The 21400-nt window shown below is 39.1% G+C and overlaps 1 protein-coding gene across 2 annotated transcripts in view; it reads right to left on the bottom strand.

Moving 5' to 3' along the window:
* Window positions 1–21078, bottom strand: part of LOC107572332 (ribosomal protein S6 kinase alpha-6) — a 28229-nt gene extending 7151 nt beyond the window's left edge. For both annotated transcript variants that reach the window (XM_016258760.1, XM_016258762.1), the window contains exons 1-17: window positions 20869–21078; window positions 17166–17222; window positions 13973–14089; window positions 12459–12540; window positions 12293–12373; window positions 11539–11618; window positions 10224–10330; window positions 9937–9974; window positions 9513–9655; window positions 6998–7068; window positions 5686–5774; window positions 4784–4848; window positions 3504–3606; window positions 3294–3418; window positions 3088–3210; window positions 1013–1102; window positions 781–939 (exon numbers count right to left, since the gene is read on the bottom strand). In XM_016258760.1, coding sequence (XP_016114246.1) covers window positions 781–939; window positions 1013–1102; window positions 3088–3210; window positions 3294–3418; window positions 3504–3606; window positions 4784–4848; window positions 5686–5774; window positions 6998–7068; window positions 9513–9655; window positions 9937–9974; window positions 10224–10330; window positions 11539–11618; window positions 12293–12373; window positions 12459–12540; window positions 13973–14089; window positions 17166–17222; window positions 20869–20934 — 1596 coding nt within the window. In that variant the 5' untranslated portion in view covers window positions 20935–21078. The remainder of the gene's footprint in view (window positions 1–780; window positions 940–1012; window positions 1103–3087; window positions 3211–3293; window positions 3419–3503; window positions 3607–4783; window positions 4849–5685; window positions 5775–6997; window positions 7069–9512; window positions 9656–9936; window positions 9975–10223; window positions 10331–11538; window positions 11619–12292; window positions 12374–12458; window positions 12541–13972; window positions 14090–17165; window positions 17223–20868) is intronic.
* Window positions 21079–21400: the final 322 nt, after the last annotated feature.

Raw genomic sequence — 21400 nt, 5'->3', positions numbered from 1 at the left:
TCCTCACCAAACTGGACATGTCTACTAGATCATATTTACAACACAGCTAGATTTCAAATTACAAATTTGACTCCGCATTTCTTCATATGAGTAAAATGCATGATGATCTCTAGCCGTCAAGACCATGGGCAATTTTGCCTGGTTTAGAATATTTGTGACCCTGCAGCACAAAAGCAGTGTTAAGTCGCTGGGGGATATTTGTAGCAATAGCCAACAATACATTGTATGGGTCACAATTATACATTTCTCTTTTATACCAAAAATCATTAGGATATTAAGTAAAGATCATGTTCCATGAAGATATTTAGTACATTTCTTACTGTAAATATATCAAAACTTAATGTTTGATTAGTAATATGCATTGCTAAGAACTTCATTTGAACAACTTTAAAGATGATTTTCTCAATATTTAGATTTTTTTGCACCCTCAGATTCCAGATTTTCAAATAGTTGTATCTCAGCCAAATATTGTCCTATCCTAACAAACCATACATCAATGGAAAGATTATTTATTCAACTTATGACTGGTTTTGTGGTCCACCCAGGGTCACATGTGTGATAATTACTTGACTAAACTATCATGAAGAAGTGTCAGAACGGTCACAAACATTTATGATTACGATGATAAAATTCAAACAATGTTAAAAACTATCACTTTGCAATTCTGCATTTGTAGAGCTAACATAACCAGCAGCAGCAGACACCAGACGGTTCGTGGTAAACACGGCTGTGCCTCCTGTTAAGCGTGGAGTGTTTAGAGTGAGGGCAAGCGTCTCTCACCCCCTGGCAGTGCAGGTAGTCCACAGTTTTGGTGATGGTGTAGAGCACAGCGCTGGCCTCTCGCTCCGAGAAGAACTTCTGCCTGAGGATCTTATCCAGCAGCTCGCCGCCCTTCATCAGCTCCGTCACCAGATACACGAAGCGGCCCTCGTCATACACCTGACACACACACACACACCTGAGTGAGCCGCACACACAGCTGGAGACCAGAGACCAGAGTCGCGTCACTCACGTCCTTCAGTGTGATGATGTTGGGATGCTGGCCGTACCGCATCAGGATCTCGATCTCCTCCGACGGGTCACGCTTGCTCTTGTCAATGATCTGTTTGACACCAGAACAGTGAAGACATTACACCACGGGCCGGTTGCACCAGCTAGACGTAAAAATGCTGGGTGTAAGCCCTGCAACGTCCAGCTTTATGATAATTATTAACACCTGTTGCACCAAATAAAACTAGCAGCCAGCCAGGCGCAACTACGCTCAACATGATGCTCATCCACGCCAACAGTGATCGCTGAGACGACATTCACGCTGCAATGGCTACAACTACTAATAATAAAGAACCGAACTGCCACCGTGCCATGATTTCATTGAGTAAACATTTCTTAACAAGTCTGCGTTTTTATATCTGAAGTCTGAAGCAGTGTTAAGTCGCTGGGGGATATTTGTAGCAATAGCCAAAAATACATAGTATGGGTCAAAATTATAGATTTTTCTTTTATGCCAAAAATCATTAGGATATTAAGTAAAGATCATGAAGATATTTTGTAAATGTCCTACTGTAAATATATCAAAACTTAATTTGTGATTAGTAATATGCATTGCTAAGAACTTCATTTGAACAACTTTAAAGATGATTTTCTCAATATTTAGATTTTTTTGCACCCTCAGATTCCAGATTTTCAAATAGTTGTATCTCGGCCAAATATTATCCTATCCTAACAAACCATACATCAATAGAAAGATTATTTATTTAGCATTCAGATGAATCTCAATTAAAAAAAAATTTACCCTTATGACTGGTTTTGTGGTCCAAGGTCACATATAATGAATGTAATACAAAGCTTCTCTCTAGAGCAATTTTTTTCCAGCTGACTATAATTTATGTACAATGTCTTTCCTGAGGTAAATGTGACTTTACATGGCATTGTTCACGTGTTTTATTGACGTCTTTCGGTGACGGAAAAAAAAATGTAGAATTTCTCAACACTTTTCTGATGTTCATTCATGTTTATTTTTTGCTATAACTAGTAGTAAAGAGGAACAGATGATCGGTGCACCAGCAAACGCCTCAGAGCGTCAAAGCCACATTTATAGTTTGTATTTTTGATCAAATTGACAGAATTTGAAAGCTGATTAAAACAGCACAAAACATTGTGATTATCGGATATAACAAGATGACTGAATGGACTTGAAAACGTGAAATATTTCCAAGCACTGTCCTCCAAAGCAAGATTTTGCATGGTGCAGTTTCTTCTAATAATCCCAGATCACATATAATATTTTACTGCATAATTACAAACAGATATATACAGTTAGGTCAATTACTGTCGGCAGTGTGGGATTTAGCTTATCCTGCCAGAAAAGACCATAAACATTATAGTTCATGCCTGCAGTAATAATTAGGCTAATTAACAAACATGCAAATCAAGACTTTTTGACTAGGCAGGAGATTTAGTCGCAGACACAGAACTACGCAATAGGTATTAATTCTACACACGGCTCAAAGTGTCTCACCTTCACAGCAAACTCCATGGCGGTGACCCTGTGTATGCAGCGCTTGCATATGGAGTAGGAACCCACGCCGATGTCCTCCTTCAGCTCGTACACATCTGCAAACTGAGCCGAGCCTCCGTGCATCTGACACCGCAAAGCCACATTTATAGTTTGTATTTTTGATCAAATTGACAGAATTTGAAAGCTGATTAAAACAGCACAAAACATTGTAATTATCGGATATAACAAGATGAATGAATGGACTTGAAAACGTGAAATATTTCCAAGCACTGTCCTCCAAAGCAAGATTTTGCATGGTGCAGTTTCTTCTAATAATCCCAGATCACATATAATATTTTACTGCATAATTACAAACAGATATATACAGTTAGGTCAATTACTGTCGGCAGTGTGGGATTTAGCTTATCCTGCCAGAAAAGACCATAAACATTATAGTTCATGCCTGCAGTAATAATTAGGCTAATTAACAAACATGCAAATCAAGACTTTTTGACTAGGCAGGAGATTTAGTCGCAGACGCAGAACTACGCAACAGGTATTAATTCTACACACGGCTCAAAGTGTCTCACCTTCACAGCAAACTCCATGGCGGTGACCCTGTGTATGCAGCGCTTGCATATGGAGTAGGAACCCACGCCGATGTCCTCCTTCAGCTCGTACACATCTGCAAACTGAGCCGAGCCTCCGTGCATCTGACACCGCACACACACACACACACACATAAACAATACATACACAGCTCACTGAAATACAGAGAGATAGATGAGTGATTTACCTGCACTATGGGGAGAATGTTGACTAGCGGGGCACTTTTGCTGTCCTCCAGAGAGACTGGAGCTACAAAACTGAAGCCTTTGAAGAGCTGGTGAGCGTTTGCACTGGGGGGAATGCCTGGAGAATCTGTCCAACACACACACAAAACACAAGTCAAACAGGAATACCTGAATACATCAGCACTCGCTCTCGTGTGGTCTCTCTATTGCACCTTTGGGGGTTTTGGCTGTGAATTCTGGGTCGAAGCAGAAGGTGTCGTCTGGTCTCCCTGTAGCAGGTTTGAATGGAGGCTGAAGTTCTCTTCGGTACAGTTTCTACAATCACAAACAAACACATGCTACTCGTATAAAATATACTTAAAACTGACACATACAAACAGGTAAAGGCTGACCATCAGCCAGACTGAATTCAACAAGAAACGGCATGAACAACCCATGGATTTCTGAGTGTAGCAGCACAATCTGGACTGGATTTTATTTCTAATGACAATGAGTCAAAGCTGAACGCAAGCTTGCAGTCAAAGCATCTCTTACATTTGCTTTCCTTATTTGGCATTACTTTTCATCATGTCATGCAATCTTCATTACATTCATGTTAACGAGCCGAAATTACAATTTCAGAAAGGCTGCATTACCTACAACAGTGACCTAAAAGAAAGAGCCACGCAAGTTACATTTTAATTGAAGATTATGAAGATTTTTTTCCCCCTTTGGAATAAAATAAGATGCTTTTACATGTACAGACTATGCAAATTTAAACACATTTTTCGGTTTAGAGCTTACATGTGATCCGTACCTGTTAAGAAACACCGGTACATCAGCTCTGGGAATTTCTCAAGATTAGAAGTAGCATTATTGCACATTATCAAGCTCAGTTTTGACACTATGTGCACACAAAGCCATAGGATTAATGGGTTAGGATGCTCTGACGCAACAAGACTGCTGTGAAGCAGTGCATCGGAATGAAATCACTTTGATTGCTATCAGTTCTTTCTGAAATTGCCTGCAGCTGTCGTGATGTGCCTTCAGTTGACGGACGTCTCCATTTCTGATGCGCTGATGAGCTACTCCAGCCGAGTTAAATGCTTGACTGCCTCAAAATGATTTTATTCATCAAACTGGACAAAAAGTGAAGTCCATCGGAACTTTTAAATGTATGAAGAGTAGCAATACAGAAAAATGACAAAGCCATTGGCACATGTGGTATGTTTCAGCAGAAAAGACAATTCACAATTTTGCTTAAAAAAACGTGAGAGCAGGAACGTGAACGGTCTCATACTGATCTGATGCTGACTAACTGTAATCTGTGACTGAGGCGGGTTGTACTGATGAAGCTCTCTCTCTCTCTTCATGGTCAGTGCATCAGCGTTTGGTCTCTCAGACGCTCCTGACGGTGATTATTAGTCAAACACAGCAGGATCTGGCTCAGTGATGGAGGACAGGGCACTACACTGAGAGAAGTGTGTAATGCTGGGATAAGAGATAACCTCACATTCCAGTCGATGGTGGAGAAGAACGCGTGTCGTTTGATCTCCTCCACTCCGTCTGGACCCGCTCCTGGAACAGAGTACACCACAGTCTGTTTCTATTACAATTCAACAAGCCCTGGCCTAGTGTTTTCATTCACACAACAGGTGACTTACCTAAACGGTTCGTTGGATTTCTTTTGAAGAGCATTCGTAAAAGACTCTGTGCTTCCAGACTTAGAAACTGTGGCATTCCCAGCTTTGCTCTGAGGTGCAGGAACAAACGCGAAAAGTCACAACACTACCAGCATTTTATGTGCACAGTCATCAGGATCACTAAACAGATGAACGGTGTCTGTTGTTGGTTCTTTGGTTTGCCAGTCAATCTCATTTCTATCTGGCAGCCTTGACTAGGGACGTTCATTTTGGTTATTTTTTCTAACCGACAACCAACGCTCATTAACTGATTATTAACAGTTAACAATAAGAAAATGAAAGAAAAACTGTGCAACAAGTAGCCTAGTATGCAGAGTTTTGGTTCATTTTTGTGCTGCGCAAAAGGAAACCAAGACGGCAGAAAGCGGCATCCTATTTTTCTTTAGGCTTATTTTACAAAAGCACAAAGATTTGTTTTTATTGTGAATGTACACAAATAAAGGCAAACCTTTTTCAATTCTGATCATCTTTATGACTAAAAGGAGTAGTTTCTTCCACTGTTAGAAGGAAAAAAATCAAGTGATTGCGCCGGCGCCGCATGCGCTCACACAGTTAAGCTTTGCTAACTTAATGCAGCCTGTTTAACGCGTGTCGTTTGATCTCCTCCACTCCGTCTGGACCCGCTCCTGGAACAGAGTACACCACAGTCTGTTTCTATTACAATTCAACAAGCCCTGGCCTAGTGTTTTCATTCACACAACAGGTGACTTACCTAAACGGTTCGTTGGATTTCTTTTGAAGAGCATTCGTAAAAGACTCTGTGCTTCCAGACTTAGAAACTGTGGCATTCCCAGCTTTGCTCTGAGGTGCAGGAACAAACGCGAAAAGTCACAACACTACCAGCATTTTATGTGCACAGTCATCAGGATCACTAAACAGATGAACGGTGTCTGTTGTTGGTTCTTTGGTTTGCCAGTCAATCTCATTTCTATCTGGCAGCCTTGACTAGGGACGTTCATTTTGGTTATTTTTTCTAACCGACAACCAACGCTCATTAACTGATTATTAACAGTTAACAATAAGAAAATGAAAGAAAAACTGTGCAACAAGTAGCCTAGTATGCAGAGTTTTGGTTCATTTTTGTGCTGCGCAAAAGGAAACCAAGACGGCAGAAAGCGGCATCCTATTTTTCTTTAGGCTTATTTTACAAAAGCACAAAGATTTGTTTTTATTGTGAATGTACACAAATAAAGGCAAACCTTTTTCAATTCTGATCATCTTTATGACTAAAAGGAGTAGTTTCTTCCACTGTTAGAAGGAAAAAAATCAAGTGATTGCGCCGGCGCCGCATGCGCTCACACAGTTAAGCTTTGCTAACTTAATGCAGCCTGTTTATTATCATAATAAAATACAGTCAGTCAAACATATGGAAAGAAAATTATGTAGTAAAATCTGTTAAGCCGTGAAGTGTTATCACAGTACCGCCGTGATGTTATGCAAAACATTTTGTTTTGTGGATATTGGTACATAATAAATAATAATTTGGCATTCAAATACATCGCGAATATGGAAACATTTGATTGTCTCGAATGAGAGATCCCAACATTGATTTCAGTTTCGTTTTAGCCTAAATTAATTTGTTTGGGCTTGTCGTTTACTTTTCTAAATACTGTTAATTGAAAGGCTTTGTTGTGGAGTGATGGGAACTAAAATAGCCTAGCTATGTTTACAGTGTTTATTATAATGTTTGTAAACATTTTGCGTCGACATTAGGCATTTCTGAATTAAATAAAAAAATGCGACTTAAGCTACATGCGACTTGTTTTTCCCTCCTAAAAAACACTTTTTTTTTTTTTATATAAGTGTAGCGTATTTTAACCATGCAGCAAACCTTTTTAAATATTTTGATAAATTACTGAAAAAATAAATAATTAAATGACTTTTTAAACTGTTTAACTGATTGTATTAATCGGTCAAAATTCTTACGGTTGGTTAACCGGATAAAATGAACATCCCTAGCCTAGACAAAAGATTTGACCAATCAAGCATCACGTAGACTGGCTTGTTGTAACAGCCACACTTACTTAAGAATCATGTTCATAGTCTCGTTCCTGTCTTTTCCTTGGAACGGTAACGTGCCGGTCAGCATTTCAAACTAGGGGAAAAGACAAACAAATAAATAAATCAATGACTGTCAAACAAGGCAAATCAACCAAACATTTACACGGGTAAGTTATCAAAGCACTATGGGAATCCAATGTGTGAATTCAATGCATATGTTCTCTTTCAGTCAATTCACTCAGTACAACACAGATATCATGTGTCACACTAAAGACACCTCAAACGTCTCTGTGCTTTTTTTCTGTCCACATAGTGGAGGTCAAAAGAATTCACAGCAGCATTCTTCACAATATCTTCTTTAGTGTTCCACAGGAGAAGTCATCATACAGGTTTGGAACGTCATGAGGGAGAGGAAATCGTGATAGAACTGTCATTTATGGGTGGACCGTCTCTTCAACTCAGTAACAGCAAGACCAGACCATGACAGAGTGCAAAACAAGAGCACAGACAACAAAACAATTACACCTATACATTCTGAAAGAGAAATTCAAGCTTTAGGAAACTATAGGATACACACCAAATTGCGTCCAATTCTGCCACCAGGGGGCCCTGTTTTATTGAGGAATTTTTTATTTGATTGAATTTTTTTGGTTTAAGTTTGGCCTAAATATGGATTGAAAATAAAAATGCATTTCAGCAGCCAATCAAATATCAGCAGCAAATAACTTTAAAGAACTATCATGACCTGAATGGCATATCACTGTAATATGCATAGAAATTCGTCCAGGTGAAGCAGTGTACTGAATTTAAGAAGCACATTTACATGTTTACTAACAACACTCCTTCAGTTCCCTGCATGCATTACCAAACAACAGAAATTTCCTGGCACTTTTATTGCTTTTGAAACTGGTCACAGATTGTTTGCTCCATATCAATTGTGCCATATTCACTCTTCAGCAGGAGAGCAGTGCTGGCATCCAGAGGACCTCAGGTGAGAGAACTAACTTTAAAGAACTATCATGACCTGAATGGCATATCACTGTAATATGCATAGAAATTCGTCCAGGTGAAGCAGTGTACTGAATTTAAGAAGCACATTTACATGTTTACTAACAACACTCCTTCAGTTCCCTGCATGCATTACCAAACGACAGAAATTTCCTGGCACTTTTATTGCTTTTGAAACTGGTCACAGATTGTTTGCTCCATATCAATTGTGCCATATTCACTCTTCAGCAGGAGAGCAGTGCTGGCATCCAGAGGACCTCAGGTGAGAGAAAGGGTCCATACAACAGAGACAACACACACGTTACACTCCCATATACCTAAAGTAGGGATGCACCGATATGAACATTTTGGCCGATACTGATAACCGATAATTTTTTTTATTTGAACGCCGATAACCGATACGTTGGCCAATAAATCTATATTTAAATTTTTATATACTTTTTGAGAGCCTGATTATAAAGGTCTCATCATTAAAAGCCACATCCCAAACACTTCAACATAAGCAGCCTAGTTTGAACAGTGTACATTTAATAAAAATAATTTTACTCTCCTATTACCAAATTTCATTATAAAAAGTCTTACAAATAAATAAAATAATGCATAAATAATGCAAACAAGTCATCTCATGTCAAGTGTCTCTGAAGGAAATAATGCATTATTTATCGGCTTTAAGATATCGGTCAAATTTTCTTATCAGGCCGATACCAATAACAGAAAAAATGAGCATTTATCAGCCGAAACCGGTATGGTGGCTGGTATATCGTGCATCCCTAACCTAAAGATTTTGAGAGCCTGATTATAAAGGTCTCATCATTAAAAGCCACATCCCAAACACTTCAACATAAGCAGCCTAGTTTGAACAGTGTACATTTAATAAAAATAATTTTACTCTCCTATTACCAAATTTCATTATAAAAAGTCTTACAAATAAATAAAATAATGCATAAATAATGCAAACAACTCATCTCATGTCAAGTGTCTCTGAAGGAAATAAGGCATTATTTATCGGCTTTAAGATATCGGTCAAATTTTCTTATCAGGCCGATACCGATAACAGAAAAAATGAGCATTTATCAGCCGAAACCGGTATGGTGGCTGGTATATCGTGCATCCCTAACCTAAAGCTTGACCGATATTCTATGTTTTAGAACCGATACCGATTATTTGCATGTTAGTGTGAACGGCAACCGATATACATAACCAATATTTATTTATTGTATACAATGATAAAAACCGTACTGAACTGAACATGTATTTTAGTTATAATGTTGTCAATACTGTAATTTCCCTCCCTCCTTGCAAACACAACAAAACAACTCTTATTTCTACATACAGTGGCTAAAATATCAGGAAAAGTATCTGTAAAACCGATTATCGGTCGACAGGCTACAGCTGCACTTCGGCTGAGAGTGGATCCCATGCTATCCATGTGCACCTTGTTCCTTGTCTTCAGAGAACAGTGTTGCATACATAGCTTTACATTTTCCAGTCATGCTCATTAGGGGAGAGATAAAATCATTAAGGTCCTACCATTAAGACGCCGAGAGACCACCAGTCAGCGCTCTGCGTGTGACCTCTCCGGTTGACCACCTCAGGGGACATATACTCCACAGTGCCACAGAACGAGTACGCTTTTTTGTCCTGATCTACCGATTCTTTACTGAGCCCAAAGTCTGGAAAAGGCACAGCAGCACATCTGTCACATCTGCATCACCCAGCTAAACCAGGGGTGTCCAACTCTGCTCCTGGAGTCACTGTCCTGCAGAGTTTATCGAGGATTACGTGAAAACTACAGGCAGGAGCCGACGGCCCTCCAGCAGCAGAGCTTGACAAACAACCCCACACATGACTCAATCATTTTAGAGAATCAAACATTAGAGAATTGCCTGATATCTACATGCACAAGTTCAACAGGCAGGGAAGTGATGTGTAATAAGGGGACAACGGTGCGTACCTGTTAACTTGATATGTCCAGCTTCATCAAGCAAAATGCTGAAAATTAAGACCACATTTCTCCAATACAGATACAAAAATACATTAACTAAACAAGAGTCAACAAACAAAATCCAAAACCTCTCGATTACAATCTTGAACATTGGTTCGGTCAGATAAATCCATCCTTATTTAATAAAAGATCAAAAGGAGAGGGCAGGTGAAAGCCAGAGACGGAGACAGAGAGAGAGTGGTTTCTACTCTACACACAGAGAGAGAGAAGCGGAGAGGTGAAGGGGGTTACTTTACTTTTCAGGCTTCAGGTCTCTGTAAACAATGCCTAGGGTGTGTAGATGATCCAATGCAAGGGCCAGCTCTGCAAGGTAGAATTTCACATCCTCCTCTGTAAACATAACCTAGTAAGAACTGGACAGATTTACTCTCGCATCAAAGATCACAAACAACAACAATGCACAGCATCATAATGACAGAGATAGAAAGAAGACAAATTAATATCAATTTGGGACAGGGTGGGGGGGGGAACAATTAATGCACACTAAATAATCTGATAACACACAAATCTAGTTTTACTTTAGGAACTAATTAACATCATTTTTTTTATACAATGCATTTACTGGCAAATGCAACTGAAAACTGCATTTGAAAACAGTGCACATGAGTTTTTACACTGCCTCCACATTAGTAGGGGTTTACATGCACTCATTCTTAATTCAACTGAATCCAATCTGATTTCAGAATCTGAAAGTTCTGTTTATATGAATCCATATGATTCACATGTACATTCGTTTACATGTTGCCACATTCAAGAACGGAGAAAACCAATGTGATAATGTCACTTTTTGCCTTAATGAAATGTCTAAGAAGAGAACTTGCACAATTGGTGGCTGACTAAATACTTTTTTTCCCCACTGTATATATATATATATATATCTCAAAGGAGCTTTTTTTTAGCAAATATTTAATCTCCTCCACTGAGCAGTTCATAAGATGTACATAAACACACACATACTTGTAAAACATAAGATGTAATTAAATATGCATGAGGTGTTTTTGAATCTGAAGCCTCAATCTCTAATGTAAGAGTCGATTCAATTAAACTTCTGTGCCTGGTGGCGACGGTGCACATAAAACAACGTTTTCAAAACAGAAAAAAGTACAGTACATATGTACAAATAAATAAATAAATAGAGAAACCAATACATAGAAAAAAAAATATTTGAAACACAATTGTCTGGCAATGTACACAGACTAAAGGCCTGCTAACAATCACTGCAAATTTTCACTGCGACTAAAAAAATGAATCAGTTCTCATCTGTGGATCCCAACACACTGACTGCAAAATAGAATCATTTTCTGCCAACTTTTTCCAAGAGGCAGAGAAAAAAAAAACTTTACTGACCAATAGGATATAAGCTTTTGGGTTTCACAGCACGATACAGGAGATGATATTACAGATTAACAACAGAGCTGTATTTTGCATTCGAGAATAAATCTGTGTCAAATGAGTCCTGCACTAAAGCATGCAAATGAATTTAAGACAATTGCACTCTGGGTGAAAATCTGGGTGATTTGTGCATATAATTTTTGAACAAGAGATGCTTACCTCTTTGGATAAACGAGTAAATACATCCCCACCCCTGAGAAAATCCAAAATTAAATAGAGTTTCCCTTCTGTCTGAAAGGCTGGAAGTGAAAAAAACAAAAACAATATCAGAGCTGGGGAATTATGGGGAATTCTATGGAAATGTCAATCATACCACAAAAAATAAATAAAGCAAGCAAAGGAACAACATCACTTTTAAACTGTCCCTTTAAGTCTATATCCATAGTATATAATGGGTTTTTTTCTCACATACATTTAAGTATATTTTATGGTTTCAAATGAAAACATGGTATCAGCATCTTTCCGTTAGACAGAGAAACGGTCATAACTGTACTGCTTTCTGAATTCATAAGAGCCACATTTACAAAGTCACTGGGCTCAAGTGCTGCTGTATACTTCTATGCAAAGCAAACGGTCTGGAATGTGTAAGTTTCACCAAAATGGGCTGAAATGATCACTGGACAGATCTGGACACAGGGCTGACCAAACCAAGATGAAGTTTGGTTTACTTTATTGGCAAGTTGCCAAGTTTGGTGACAGCACCACCTACAGGTCACGAGATCTGTTTTTGTAAATACACTTTAGAAACACTTATCCTAAACTAAAGCATTTCTATCACCAGAAGCAGACAATATCAACAAGTGCATTGTTTTCACTGCAAATTGTCTGTAACATTCAAATTCCTCCTCAAAATCTACATCTTGTCAAACAGCCCCATAACCATCACTCAGAAGGTTTCTCCAAAGAGTCTTACCATAGTGCAACTTCACAATGAAAGGATGATTGACCTCCACCAGAATATCTCTCTCCATCTTAGTGCGAACTCTGTCCCTCACTGCAACACAACACACACAAACGAGGAATAAACACGAGTACATCATCACAGAAGTGTGTTGGCACTAATGCAGACACTCACTGACCTTTTAAAGATGCCTTTTTGAGCACCTTCATTGCATAAAGCTGACCGGCATCCGGACCCATCAACTTCCGCACCAAAAACACCTGAGGACAGGACAGATCACATGAAAACAAAACCTGATAGCTTGCAACAGGGACAAGTGCACTGGCTGCCATGCAAACTGACTGTATTACGGCGCTAGTAAACCGTAAACTGGCTATTTTGCAAGCTGGCTCCAGTGAAACAGCGGACTGCAGGTTCCTCTTGACAATGGATCTCGCAGCTTCACCAACAGCTCAGGTGTCGCATCAGAGCCGAGGTAGTGCTTGAGGCGCATTGGTCATACAGTAAGTTTCTTTGCACAGCTATGTAATATTAATACTCCTGCACATGATCAGTCACTCCTTGCTAATGTTGATATCATTCTGAATGTTCTGAAGAGTAGTTTATTTTGCACGATTTGCAGAACTGCAAAAACGGACAGAAACACCAGCTGCACTGTTTATCAAAAACTGTTGTTTCCCATGTAAATACTCTAACCTGTTAACATGAGCAGCAGAAAAAGCATGCGCCGCTCACTCTTTCAATGTATAACCTTGTAATCAAAATGCACTGCAGCAGTCTAAGACTTCTGTGAAGAATAGGGTTGGGTATCATTTGAATTTTACCGATTCTGATTCTGCTTATTCATACCGATTCTTATCGATTCCTAGTTTCGATTCCAATAAGTTAAAAAAAATCCAGTCAAACATATTGATTCAGTGTTTTACAGTGTTCTCCTGCAGCTGAATAACATGAGCAGCCTACAGAACACAGGAACTTTTGCCTATGGTTTAACAAAAAATACCACAGCAAAAACAACAAATTCAATGTCAAATTGTTAAAGACAAGTAAACAGTCAGTAATAAAATGGGAACAAACAAATCAATATCCAATTGCATAAATGCAACTGAACAAATTTCAGGTACAGCAATTAAGTTTAAAAACACTATAGTTTTCTTTTAACAAATAAAATATCAATCCTCATTAAAGTTACGAAAGCTATTCAAGTCAAGATCAGTGAATGATTTTCTTTTGTTCTTTGATTAACATTAATGACAGGCAGCACATTTATTAGGCTGCTGTGTCTTTAACACCGAACCTAAAAATACTGTTCCACATGCATTTTCTATCAAAGCGGTTTATGTTCATTTAAGACAAAAAAAACGGCTGTGTCGGACTGAGGTCGAAAAAAAAAACATTTGAAACTTCAATAAATCAAACCTGGAACTAAAAAAATACCACTTTAATTTCTATACTGCTAATGTCTAAGATTTCCTGCTATTATTATGTTGCTATGTTAAATAGTTTCCCAGTCATTTTGGAGTCATGTGCAAATGAGTGTCTCTTCACAGTAAGAACTGCTGCAGCCACTGCATTTACTAAATAAATCTTTCGAAGACAGATGCTTTGCTCTCCCTGCTGTACAAATATCACACCAAACCATGACGTTTGTGCACCGACTGTTAACACGTACGAAGTGAAAGAATCACAGACCTTCCCAAAGGAGCCTTGTCCCAAAACCTTGAGCAGCTCAAACTGGCTGGGCTCGGCCTTCTCACAGCCCTCCTTCACATGATGAGTGATGGGAATCTCTTTATAAGCGCCCTCGTCCTGCACACACAACACAAGCACACACATATATCCTGACAAGTGTCTGGAGGACAGCGTTCAAAACGCAAAACCAATCTAGATTACTTCCAGGATTTCACTTCACCTGCGTGACTCAGCTGATGGGCACCAGTGTGTGTTTATTCTCATCAGAAATAAAATGGTTTTATTAGTTACTATTAACTTTATTCAGTGTTATTCAAAAACAATTTCATAAAAGCTGGTGGTAAGTGGATGTGGGTTTGTAATGGCCAATGCAGATATCTTCGCCAATTTACATGCAGTCTTAATATTTAGTTAAATAATGCAAATACATTTTTAACTGTGGCTTAAGTTTCCAAATACTTTGGGGCCTCTATATCACAATTTAACTTAAAGATAGTAAATAAAATGCTCACCATTGCTGCAATAAAAATATTTATTTTACATAATTGAAATTATATCGAAATGACGACTAAGACTTTTCCTTGATTATCTTCTATACATACTAGAGATGCACCGATCGATCGGCCAAGGATCGGAATCGGCCGGTTTTCCTCATGATCGGCCGGGATCGGTGACCGGTCGGTCAGTCTCACTTCTTTCCGATTCCGATCCGATCCGTTTTCCAATTTACATGCAGTCTTAATATTTAGTTAAATAATGCAAATACATTTTTAACTGTGGCTTAAGTTTCCAAATACTTTGGGGCCTCTATATCACAATTTAACTTAAAGATAGTAAATAAAATGCTCACCATTGCTGCAATAAAAATATTTATTTTACATAATTGAAATTATATCAAAATGACGACTAAGACTTTTCCTTGATTATCGTCTATACATACTAGAGATGCACCGATCGATCGGCCAAGGATCGGAATCGGCCGGTTTTCCTCATGATCGGCCCGGATCGGTGACCGGTCGGTCAGTCTCACTTCTTTCCGATTCCGAGCCGATCCGTTACCAGCGGCACGGGCAATAACGTCAGCTGCGCATTCAAACTGAGTGGCTAACTGCACTAAAACATTCAAAAACATACAAAATTATGTCAAAATGCCCGTCTTGGCGAGTATCCAGTTAAACACAGTCAGTTTAGGAACATTAAATAGTTGAGAAAGAGAACGCATCTGCGTGGATAAACTCTTAAAGGGACCGCAGTCCAATATATCTGCTGCTGTCTGTCATATTAATCAAAGAACAAAAGACAAAGAAAATCACTTTCTGCTCTTGACTGATTACGTTTTATAACTTTAATGGTAAGCATTAATCTGCATTTAATTTTTACAATGAAGTAAAAAATTGTATGAAGTAAAAAATAACATCCAATAACACTGGATGTGTTATTTTACATTTGATTACTTTAATTTCTGTTGTATTTTTTTACCTGAATAAAAACTTACTTAACCTGAATAACAGTTTCATAGCTCTCTTTATTCTATTGCATTTATTTGTGCTGTTGCATGCAATGTTTTTTATTTGTTCTTATTTTATTACTGACTTTTTACTTGTGGGGTTTGGTTAAATGAAAATAAAACTTTGCGTTGAAGTAGATTATTGTTTGTCTTGGCGAGTATCCAGTTAAACACAGTCAGTTTAGGAACATTAAATAGTTGAGAAAGAGAACGCATCTGCGTGGATAAACTCTTAAAGGGACCGCAGTCCAATATATCTGCTGCTGTCTGTCATATTAATCAAAGAACAAAAGACAAAGAAAATCACTTTCTGCTCTTGACTGATTACGTTTTATAACTTTAATGGTAAGCATTAATCTGCATTTAATTTTTACAATGAAGTAAAAAATTGTATGAAGTAAAAAATAACATCCAATAACACTGGATGTGTTATTTTACATTTGATTACTTTAATTTCTGTTCATATTAATCAAAGAACAAAAGACAAAGAAAATCACTTTCTGCTCTTGACTGAATACATTTTATAACTTTAATGGTAAGCATTAATCTGTATTTAATTTTTACAATGAAGACTACAGAAATTAAATTAATCAAATGTAAAATAACACTGGATGTGTTATTTTACATTTGATTACTTTAATTTCTGTTGTATTTTTTTACCTGAATAAAAACTTACTTAACCTGAATAACAGTTTCATAGCTCTCTTTATTCTATTGCATTTGTTTGTGCTGTTGCATGCAATGTTTTTTATTTGTTCTTATTTTATTACTGACTTTTTACTTGTGGGGTTTGGTTAAATGAAAATAAAACTTTGCGTTGAAGTAGATTATTGTTTGTATATGCTGTCAATTATAGCTCTTAGAAAGAAAATCGGAATCAGCAAAAATCGGAAATCGGCCAAGAAAATTGCAATCGGTGCATCTTTAATACATACATAACTACTGTTATATTTTTAACTGCTTTAACATTACATTCTAATATACAGTATAAGGCTGTTACGACAATAACATTTTAGATACCAGAAACATTTCACAATTCTCAATTGCAATTTCAATACCAAAAGCCAAAATGTCTAGCCTAATTAATATAACATTCAAACATCTTAAAGACACGTACTCAGTAATAACATAAGAACAAATAAATTACAACCAGGTACACAGTATTATTATTAGTAGTAGTAGTAGTAGTATCATTGTTAAAACTACAAAAGTTATTTAGTTAAGGGCAGTGTGTCTTTTGTTGTTGGAATGACCTCAAAGATGGACATAATCAGGTTTATTAGGCTACTGTCACTTTAAGACTGAATGCACAAATCCATACACATGAAACACATCTGATTTCCTTCTCAACTTACATTAAGATACATAACCGACACCGTTTACATGGATACTCACAAAGATGGGCATTTTGACAATTTTGTGAGAAGATGTGACGGATAACTGTGTATTTGTGCAATGTCTGACAGGAGATTTTAGCAGTGCATGAGCATTGAATTGAGTTCTGTGCATCCTCTTGCACTTAAATCACCTGAACGCAGAAGTGTTTATACTGCCAATACTTTCAAACACCTGCAAATCATAAACATGTATGACGACGACGGGCATTAAAAAAGCCAGATGCTGAAACCCTGATCTCCGGTGAGTGGAATCATGGAGCGAATGAGAGAGAGAAAGACAGATACTCACACAGTGTGTGTAGGACTCCTCTTCCATCGGCTCATCCATCATCTGATGCCCATTCACCTGCAACACACACAGCACATCAGGCTTCTCGCAGGACAGCAGCACCAGATCATTCGCTCTCATTAACAATTATCTTTTTCAATGGATTTTTCCCAATAAATCTATCAATATCTTTATGATTAGTTGATTAGCTTAATTCACTGGTTAACTAATCCAATTATGATAACTGTAACTTCTGCTATTACATTTTTATTCAAATATTTCCCAACACACACACACACAGTCTGTACGCGTACACACCTCACGCACCGGATGCCGTGCGCGCGCACAAAAACAGTTGGACATCTTGGTGTATTAGAGGTAAAATATGATATAAATACTGTTGGGTTTCTGGCACAAACCGATCGTTTCGTGTCTTAGGACATCAAGGTGTCGTCACGAGCCGCAGGGTTTAATTTGGATTTGTCTGTGCATGTTTTTTTTACTCTCATAGACTTTGTTACCATTGCCATGCATTATACGACTGACAGACTGCAACGGTTTGAGTTAAAAATCATCAAATGTGTTCTACTGAAGAAACAAAGTCACCTACAACTTGGATGCCCTGGGGGTAAGCAGATAAACATCACATTTTCATTTTTGGGTGAACTATCCCTTTAATTAATATATATTATATTATATCGGCTTTATATCGGCCACCCTGCTTTCCAAGATATCGGCATCAGCTGTCAAAAAACCCACATCGGTCGAGCACTAGTCAAAAAGCCCGTCTGGGTAAGTATCCTGTAGCAGACACAGCCGGCTGAACGTACTGTATCGGTGCATTCTCTTAAAGTGACAGCACTTTCTTAATATTAATCAAACAGCAACAAAGAAATCACTCACTGCTCTTGATTGAATAGCTTTTGTAACTTTAATAAAGATTCATCTTTAATTGTTACATTCAAATATGCAATGCTGTTTTACATTTCATTACTTTATTAAATTTCTGCACCTAAAAACTAATGTTAGACCTACCTAAAAAACCTGAAAAGCACTGTTTATTTCATTTGTATCTTTAATCTATTGTATGTATTTGTGTTGTTGCTTGTAGCTAGATAGATAATTGTTATTTTCTTTATTTTTATTTGACAGTATAGTTTTTGCCTAAACATAGCACATACCGAACCACACCGAAACCGTGACTCTATAACCGTGATACAAATATAAGAAACAAATTAAATAGTGCATTACTTATTTAATCTTACATCTAAACAAAACCATTCAAGAAAAATAAATAGGCTAATAAAAATCACTTCAGTGTATTCATCACAAATAAACGGATTATTTATTAAAACTACAAAAGCAGTTCAATCAAGAGCAGCGAGTGACTCCCTCCGTTCTGTTATCGTCTGATTAACATTAATGCGCCAGACAGCTGATATAGTACGACTGTAATGTACAGTTAGAGTACATCGTGCTATTCGGTGTCAGCCGCGCTGCACGGATGCGCTGTTTCCGTTCAAAGCAAAGCGTAAATGCGCGTAGAAACCGTATCCTTGTGTCGCGGCTGACACTGAAGAGCATACGCTGCTTGCGTTCAGCGCATATTCTCCAAAATGGCGCTACAGTGATGCGGAGACGAATTGTTGAATAAAGTCGGTATTTTAGTTTTCTACAAAAAGTATTCTGGTCGCTTCATAGCGTTACGGTTGAACCACTGACGGCAGATGGACTATTCACACTTCTCTGGGCTACGGTGTAAGTTACCTGGCAGTCAATGGGACGCTCACACGCCTCCTGGTTTTCATCCAAAATATCTTAAATTGTGTTGCGGAGACGAACGAAGCGTTTAGGGGTTTGGAACGACATGGGGGTTAGTGATTAATGACAAGATTTTCATTTTGGGCTGGAGTATCCCTTTAACTGTTCCCTCCTGGTGGATCTCCATCTTTACTTGACCCTCTAACTCTAGCACACTCTATTCTAATTCTATTCTTTAAAAAAAAAAAAAAGACTTGCCCCTTTTAGACATGCACTCTATTCATTTACTGCTTGTTTTCTTTAAAAAAAAAAAAACTAACACTAGCTTCTCTAATCTTTTTGTATTCTATCGGTTTTCTTTTTATTTATTATATAATTTTTAAAAACCTTGCCGCGTGTACTGCGTTAGTCTAACTGAGACTTGTTACAGCACTTGCGTAGCATTGCTCTTTCGACTGCTTTTATTCTCCTCATGTGTAAGTCGCTTTGGATAAAAGCATCTGCTAAATGACTAAAAGTAAATGTAATGTGTGCCCCCCATTTCACCGTAGATGTGTGAAGCGAGGCGTTTATAAACCTGAAGATATTGTCATAGTATTGTCATTTCAAATTGAACAATATTTATTTTACAATATTGCAAGGGTAACATTTCTCATTCTGTTAAATAATAAAGCAAATCACAATTTTTGGGGCTGAATTGCACGTCCTATATCATAACCGTGGCTATACATCACATCCCAGCCCATGATAGCTATTGTAGCATGCTGAATAGTGATGCCGTAGAAATGCACTTTCAGATATCTGCATCAGTCATGAATAACACACTGATCGGCTATTAGTCAGAAGAGCACACCAGCCGCTCTACAGCAGAGCTAACAGTAAAGCAGTGTCTCCCAATAATAAAGAGAAAACCTCCTGATGCATCCTTCAGTGGAAGAGCAACAGAGCACACAACACCTCCACCTACACCTCCAGCTACACCTCCTCCAGCTACACCTCCTCCAGCTACACCTCCACCTCTAGCTACACCTCCAGCTACACCTCCTCCAGCTACACCTCCACCTCCAGCTACACCTCCAGCTACACCTCCACCTCCACCACCTCCCCCCCCCCCTCCAGCTCCCCCTCCACCTCCAGCCCCACCTCCAGCTACACCTCCAGCTCCAGCTACACCTCCAGCTCCACCTCCAGCTACACACCTCCACCTCCACACCTCCACCTCCAGCTCCACCTCCAGCTCCAGCTCCACCTGAGTCATAAGCACTTCTACACTTCACCTGCTCCTACACACACAGACTCGGGACCTGGTCTGCGCTACAGGAGCACTGCTATTCTAAACCAGGCCTAGCGGTTCTGTCAGGATCTGGTGTCTTCGGGTTGTTATGATTTATCACGAGGTGTTTTGTGGATTAACTGTGGTGTGGGTGCTGTTTACATCCGAGCCCTTCTCCGAAGACAACTTTCTATCACTGGTTGATAGATAATAGCGTTTTCTGAATCTTGATTACAAACAAACTGTAGAGAACGGACAGCACTGAGTGAGCTCTGCAGACGGATAACCAGCAGATGAAGCGAGCACAGACTGATGTAAACAGCTCGGTGTGATATCCATCAGTGAAGGCAGAGTTATATAGCTACAGCTAACCTTCATTTACTCTGACATTCGCGTGAGAGCGCTCCGGTCATGACTCGTGATCCGATCTTCTTCAGGCTGTGCTTTACACACCTCAGACACACTGACTGCAGCGATAGTGTTGTGAAGGATTGCCCAGCTGCATCATTATCAGATGCTAACGGCTAATGCTAACGCTGTCGTCACGCGAGTCTCCACACTGCGTGCGCGCACCCGCGCCGCTCGCATCACCGAACACACACAGAAAGCCGCCGGTAACGGCAGCGAGAGTCCGCCGAGGCCGGTGGAGGCCGGTGGAGGCCGGTGCAGGCGGTGGTGTGTGCGACATACCTCGCTGCTGACGCTCTGCACCTCCATTTCGCGCGAGGACTCCAGCGCGGCGCCGAAGGACGTCATGCGGTCGAACTAGACGCGTGCTCCGCGAGGCATCTCCGCGTCGTGTGTGTCCGTGAAACGCGCGTGAGATCAGCTGACGCAGCGATAGGACGCGCGGGCCGCTGCGCTGCGCTCCCGATCCGCTCAAATATGGCCGTCTCTGCGCGCGCCGGGTGACGTCACTGTGACGCAACCCGGCGGAGGATTTCCCTCAACATCCGGACACTGAACACACGGAGCTCACGTGATTAAAGCATTCGCTCACACACAGCGGGGAAGAACACTGGAGACCTAACGCTGTTCGGTTACCCACATTCTTCAAAATGTCTTCACAAGAAAGAAACTTTTCACTTTAAAGGGGTCATATGATGTGATTTCAATTGTTCCTTTCTCTTTGGAGTGTTACAAGCTCTTGGTGCATAAAGAAGATCTGTAAAGTTGCAAAGACTAAAGTCTCAAATCCAAAGAGATATTCTTTATAAAAGTT

The sequence above is a fragment of the Sinocyclocheilus grahami genome, unplaced genomic scaffold (genome assembly GCF_001515645.1).
Source record: "Sinocyclocheilus grahami isolate Dianchi unplaced genomic scaffold, SAMN03320097.WGS_v1.1 scaffold1736.1, whole genome shotgun sequence".
In the NCBI taxonomy this organism is placed as follows: domain Eukaryota; kingdom Metazoa; phylum Chordata; class Actinopteri; order Cypriniformes; family Cyprinidae; genus Sinocyclocheilus; species Sinocyclocheilus grahami.
This window is presented reverse-complemented; position numbering and strand designations above follow the sequence as displayed.